At 40.5% G+C, this 6,211-nt stretch overlaps 1 protein-coding gene and 2 long non-coding RNA genes across 5 annotated transcripts in view; all 3 read left to right on the top strand.

Annotated features, from left to right (window-relative positions):
- The window catches only part of LOC126994530 (uncharacterized), a 9,317-nt gene extending 3,239 nt beyond the window's left edge, over positions 1 to 6,078 (top strand). The window contains exons 2-4 of the mRNA XM_050853854.1: positions 1 to 65; positions 2,065 to 2,166; positions 4,654 to 6,078. The exon at positions 1 to 65 is cut by the window's left edge and continues 49 nt beyond it. Of these exons, the coding sequence (XP_050709811.1) occupies positions 1 to 65; positions 2,065 to 2,166; positions 4,654 to 5,028 (542 nt within the window). The 3' untranslated portion in view covers positions 5,029 to 6,078. The remainder of the gene's footprint in view (positions 66 to 2,064; positions 2,167 to 4,653) is intronic.
- On the top strand, positions 76 to 2,058 carry LOC126994533 (uncharacterized). Its single transcript, XR_007749246.1, has 3 exons — positions 76 to 438; positions 753 to 1,349; positions 1,666 to 2,058. It is a non-coding gene; the product is annotated as an uncharacterized LOC126994533 (long non-coding RNA).
- LOC126994532 (uncharacterized) lies at positions 2,174 to 4,647 on the top strand. 3 transcript variants are annotated; one of them, XR_007749243.1, is made up of 3 exons: positions 2,174 to 3,221; positions 3,403 to 3,965; positions 4,319 to 4,647. It is a non-coding gene; the product is annotated as an uncharacterized LOC126994532 (long non-coding RNA). The 3 variants fall into 3 exon arrangements; XR_007749244.1 differs by having other exon boundaries at positions 2,174 to 3,250; positions 3,432 to 3,965; XR_007749245.1 differs by adding an exon at positions 4,147 to 4,318 and having other exon boundaries at positions 2,174 to 3,965; positions 4,500 to 4,647.
- Positions 6,079 to 6,211: the final 133 nt, after the last annotated feature.

Below are 6,211 nucleotides of genomic sequence, written 5' to 3'. Positions count from 1 at the left end.
GCGGTGGTTACGATTGTCCGGCTGTTACTGAATATATCACCAAGTACAATACCATCCTGAAAAAGGTAAGTAACTGTCTATCTCTTTCAACGCTGGCTAAGGTAACGAATATCAGCACTGGGGCCACGCGTAGTTGACACACCTCTTATACTACCACCAGGGCCATAAAACTGCCCCTGGAAATGCCCACAACTCCTTGGAAAGCCTTGGCAAATGTGTGTTTCTTAGGGTCACGGTACAGGGGAAGGGTCACACTACCACCAGGGTCATAAAACTACCCCCGGAAATGCCCACAACTCCTACGAAAGCCTTGTCAAATGTGTGTTTCTTTAGGTTTACGGTACAGAGGAAGGGTCACACTACCACCAGGGTCATAAAACAACCCCCGGAAATGCCCACAACTCCTACGAAAGCCTTGTCAAATATGTGTTTCTTTAGGTTTACGGTACAGAGGAAGGGTCACTCTACCACCAGGGTCACAAAACTACCCCTGGAAATGCCCAAAACTCCTACGAAAGCCTTGTCAAATATGTGTTTCTTTAGGTTCACAGTACAGAGGAAGGGTCACACTACCACCAGGGTCACAAAACTACCCCTGGAAATGCCCACAACTCCTTGGAAAGCCTTGCCAAATATGTGTTCTTTAGGTTCACAGTACAGAGGGAGGGTCACACTACCACCAGGGTCACAAAACTACCCCTGGAAATGCCCACAACTCCTAGGAAAGCCTTGTCAAATGTGTGTTTCTTTAGGTTCACGGTACAGAGGAAGGGTCACACCACCACCAGGGTCATAAAACTACCCACAACTCCTAGGAAAGCCTTGTCAAATGTGTGTTTCTTAGGTTCACGGTACAGAGGGAGGGTCACACTACCACCAGGGTCATAAAACTACCCTTGGAAATGCTCCCTACAACTCCTAGGAAAGCCTTGTCAAATATGTGTTTCTTTAGGTTCACGGTACAGAGGAAGGGTCACACTACCACCAGGGTCATAAAACTACCCACAACTCCTAGGAAAGCCTTGTCAAATGTGTGCTTCTTAGGTTCACTGTGCAGGGGAAGGGTCAAACTACAACCAGGGTCATAAAACTACCCCTGGAAATGCCCACAACTCCTAGGAAAGCCTTGTCAAATGTGTGTTTCTTTAGGTTCACGGTACAGAGGAAGGGTCACACCACCACCAGGGTCATAAAACTACCCACAACTCATAGGAAAGCCTTGTCAAATGTGTGCTTCTTAGGTTCACGGTACAGAGGGAGGGTCACACTACCACCAGGGTCATAAAACTACCCTTGGAAATGCTCCCTACAACTCCTAGGAAAGCCTTGTCAAATGTGTGTTTCTTTAGGTTAACGGTACAGAGGAAGGGTCAGACTACCACCAGGGTCATAAAACTACCCCTGGAAATGCCCACAACTCCTTGGAAAGCCTTGTCAAATATGTGTTTCTTTAGGTTCACGGTACAGAGGGAGGGTCACACTACCACCAGGGTCATTTAACTACCCCTGGAAATGCCCAAAACTCCTTGGAAAGATTTGCCAAATGTGTGTTCTTTAGGTTCACAGTACAGAGGAGGGTCACACTACCACCAGGGTCATAAAACTACCCTTGGAAATGCTCCCTACAACTCCTAGGAAAGCCTTGCCAAATATGTGTTTCTTTAGGTTCACGGTACAGAGGAAGGGTCACACCACCACCAGGGTCATAAAACTACCCACAACTCCTAGGAAAGCCTTGTCAAATGTGTGTTTCCTTAGGTTCACGGTACAGAGGAAGGGTCACACTACCACCAGGGTCATAAAACTACCCCTGGAAATGCCCACAACTCCTAGGAAAGCCTTGCCAAATATGTGTTTCTTTAGGTTCACAGTACAGAGGGAGGGTCACACTACCACCAGGGTCATAAAACTACCCCTGGAAATGCCCACAACTCCTAGGAAAGCTTTGTCAAATATGTGTTTCTTTAGGTTCACGGTACAATGCTGCAGCTAGCCAGTCATTGCTAACAGCCTTTATCAACCCTATTTCAACCATATTTCAACCATATTTCAACCATATTTCAGGTTCCAATTATTCAGACAGTCTGGCGTAACAAATTCCTGCCCACTACAGTGTTCAACAAGGTTCTGAGGACTCGTCACCATACCCAGCAGCAGGACCTTTGGGTATGTAGGCCTCTCACCGCTGTCCCATTTCCTTATGCAAGAGATCACCAGCGTCTTCATTCTTTCAGCAATATACTGTCCCAATCCCTTATGCAAGAGTCAACCAGTATCTTCACTCTTTCATCCCTGTACTGTCCCAATCCCTTATGCAAGAGTCAACCAGCATCTTCATTCTCTCATCCCAATCCCTTATGCAAGAGTTCACCAGCATCTTCACTCTTTCATCCCTGTACTGTCCAAATCCCTTATGCAAGAGTTAACCAGCATCTTCACTCTTTCATCCCTGTACTGTCCCATTTCCTTATGCAAGAGATCACCAGCGTCTTCATTCTTTCAGCAATATACAGTCCCAATCCCTTATGCAAGAGTCAACCAGTATCTTCACTCTTTCATCCCTGTACTGTCCAAATCCCTTATGCAAGAGTTTACCAGCGTCTTCACTCTTTCATCCCTGTACTGTCCTAATCCCTTATGCAAGAGTTCACCAGCATCTTCACTCTTTCATCCCTGTACTGTCCCAATCCCTTATGCAAGAGTTAACCAGCATCTTCACTCTTTCATCCCTGTACTGTCCCAATCCCTTATGCAAGAGTTAACCAGCATCTTCACTCTTTCATCCCTATACTGTCCAAATCCCTTATGCAAGAGTCAACCAGCATCTTCACTCTTTCATCCCTGTACTTTCTACAACGCTGAAATTACTCTTTGTTTTAGGACTCAGAAAGAAAACGACATTAAAAACTGGATATTTCAATGGATTAAGAACAGATAAATGACTCCTTTTGTTTATAGGGTCTAGAAAATCTGCATAGTACCTCAAACTCGAAATTGGTTACCCTGGAGGGAGAGAGAGAGAGAGAGTGAGAGGGATAGAGTTAGTGCCAATTAAAGATAGAGAGAGTAAGTTAGAGAGAGAAAAAAGTTGTGGAAATGTGAGAAAATGAGTTAATTAAGATATCCAGAGCAAAAAATCGCAGTAGAAACTCGTAGAATAAAAGTTACACCAAAGAAAACGGGAAATTTTTAGGGGTAACTCAAGCAAATCACTTCTACAGGTTTCCTTCTGTTATTCAAGTACCAAAAGGTGTTAGTAAGGAAATAAAGTACGGAATAGAGAGAAAATAAGTTAATAAAGATATCCATGTCAAAAAATCGCAGTAGAAACGCGTAGAAAAAGAGTTACACCAGAGAAAACGGGAAATATTTAGGGGTATCTCAAGCAAATCCCTTCTATAGGTTTTCTTCTGTTATTCAAGTACCAAAAGGTGTTAGTAAGAAAATAAAATACGGAATAGTCAGAAAATAAGTTAATAAAGATATCCATGTCAAAAAATCGCAGTAGAAACGCGTAGAAAAAGAGTTACACCAAAGAAAACGGGAAATTTCTAGGGGTAACTCAAGCAAATCCCTTCTACAGGTTTTCTTCTGTTATTCAAGTACCAAAAGGTGTTAGTAAGGAAATAAAGTACGGAATAGAGAGAAAATAAGTTAATAAAGATATCCATGTCAAAAAATCGCAGTAGAAACGCGTAGAATAAAAGTTACACCAAAGAAAATGGGAAATTTTTAGGGGTAGCTCAAGCAAATCCTTTCTACAGGTTTTCTTCTGTTATTCAAGTACCAAAATGTGTTAGTAAGGAAATAAAGTACGGAATAGAGAGAAAATAAGTTAATAAAGATATCCATGTAAAAAAATCGCAGTAGAAACGCGTAGAAAAAGAGTTACACCAAAGAAACAAGGAAATTTTAAAGGGGTACCTAACACAATTTTGATTCTTCTGTTATTCAAGTACTAGAAGGTGTTAGTAAGGAAATAAAGTACGGAATAGTCAGAAAATAAGTTAATAAAGATATCCATGTAAAAAAATCGCAGTAGAAGCGCGTAGAAAAAGAGTTACACCAAAGAAAACGGGAAATTTCTAGGGGTAACTCAAGCAAATCCCTTCTATAGGTTTTCTTCTGTTATTCAAGTACCAAAAGGTGTTAGTAAGGAAATAAAGTACGGAATAGTCAGAAAATAAGTTTATAAAGATATCCATGTCAAAAAATCGCAGTAGAAACGCGTAGAAAAAGAGTTACACCAAAGAAACAAGGAAATTTTAAAGAGGTACCAAACACAATTTTGATTCTTCTGTTATTCAAGTACTAGAAGGTGTTAGTAAGGAAATAAAGTACGGAATAGAGAGAAAATAAGTTTATAAAGATATCCATGTCAAAAAATCGCAGTAGAAACGCGTAGAAAAAGAGTTACACCAAAGAAAACGGGAAATTTCTAGGGGTAACTCAAGCAAATCACTTCTACAGGTTTTCTTCTGTTATTCAAGTACCAAAAGGTGTTAGTAAGGAAATAAAGTACGGAATAGAGAGAAAATAAGTTAATAAAGATATCCATGTCAAAAAATCGCAGTAGAAACGCGTAGAATAAAAGTTACACCAAAGAAAACGGGAAATTTTTAGGGGTAGCTCACGCAAATCTCTCTTTCCCAGGTTCCCGAGGTCGTGACAACCACCCAATACAACACGGAGCTTCAGCACGTGACCGTCGTGTCCACCGTCTACGAGCCTCATGAGGTGACCCAGTACGTCTACAACAAGAACGTCATCCCTCAGCGCGTGACCGAGACCGCTTACAAGACCACTTACAAGCGCGACACGGCTTACAAGACCGTCCGTAAGACCGACTATGTCCCCAGATACGTGACCACAACTGAGTACAGGGTTGAGTCCATCGTCGATACGGTGTACAAGACTAACTTCCAGACGCTTCTCCACACAACTACCGTGGTTAAGGATAAGTGCTCCTATGGCTACGGTGCCGGCTACGGTAGCTACAGCGACGAGTCTGGCTCATACGGTTACTAAGGGCAGCAACGCAACGGGCCTTAAGGGGGGCGTTCTCTCTCACTGGGAACGTGCATGGATGAGGGATTTTCTTAAGGGGGTCTTATAGATTTGCATTGTCCAAAGGCTCAAATCGTGTTAGAAGAGATTCCAGTTATCTGTAAGGCCAGAATCCTCCTTTAGAGATTGAAGAGTCAGGTATAGATGTGTTTTTAAAGGTTTCCGATCGTTTTTGGCTATCTTTAGAGGTTCAAAACATCTTATAGAGGTTTAGAATCGACGCTTAGGGTTTTCAATACCATCTTAGTAATCTTGAGAGGGGGGGGGGGTCGTTTGCTTTCTCTTTCGTCCCTATACTGTCCAACTCCCTTATGCAAGAGTTAACCAGCATCTCCACTCTTTCAAACTGACCCCCCAAATACTCTAACCTAGGTCCTACACCGAGATTCAAATGCTCATAACTCAGCTTCGAATGGACGAAACTAAACTTGGATTACGCCAAAACCTGCGGAAATTATCGCTCTTTTCATCCGCTAAGTTTCATCGCTCTGGCTAAAATATGTTTTGAGATATGAGCAAAACTATGAAAACTTTCCCCACGCAAGAATATATATGTAAAAAAAACAACCACTAAAGTTGACCACTCGTAACTCCACTCTAAATCATCCTAGGTGTCTGAAAATTTACCCACATATACTCCAACTATCCTTCTATATACCCACCAAGTTCCATTGCCCTAACTTAAATACTTTTTGAAATATGGGCAAAAATATGTCAACTTTTCCCACTTCATAAATTCAACTTTCCAGTGAGACGAAGCGTTCAAGAAGTCTAATAATGCTAATGGTATTATTATTATTACCATTATTATTATTACTATTATTATTATTATTACTATTAGTGTTGTTATAATCGTTGTTGTTGTTGTTACTATTACTACTACTCCTGCTAGTCTTAATTTTACTATTACTATTACTATTATTATTATTATTGTTATTATTATTATTATTATTATAACTATTGCTATTTATATGACTGATGACACATATTTTTGTAATCCATGTAATTCTGGGAGTTTGAAAATAATAATAAAAATTTGACTTAAAATCCTGATTATTATTATTATTATTATTATTATTATTATTATTATTATTATTATTATTATTATTATTATTATTATTATTATTATTTCTACTACTACTAC

This window comes from Eriocheir sinensis, unplaced genomic scaffold, assembly GCF_024679095.1.
Source record: "Eriocheir sinensis breed Jianghai 21 unplaced genomic scaffold, ASM2467909v1 Scaffold817, whole genome shotgun sequence".
NCBI classification, from domain to species: Eukaryota; Metazoa; Arthropoda; class Malacostraca; order Decapoda; family Varunidae; genus Eriocheir; species Eriocheir sinensis.
The sequence above is the reverse complement of the archived record's forward strand: the minus strand, read 5'-3'. Positions and strand labels throughout refer to the sequence as shown.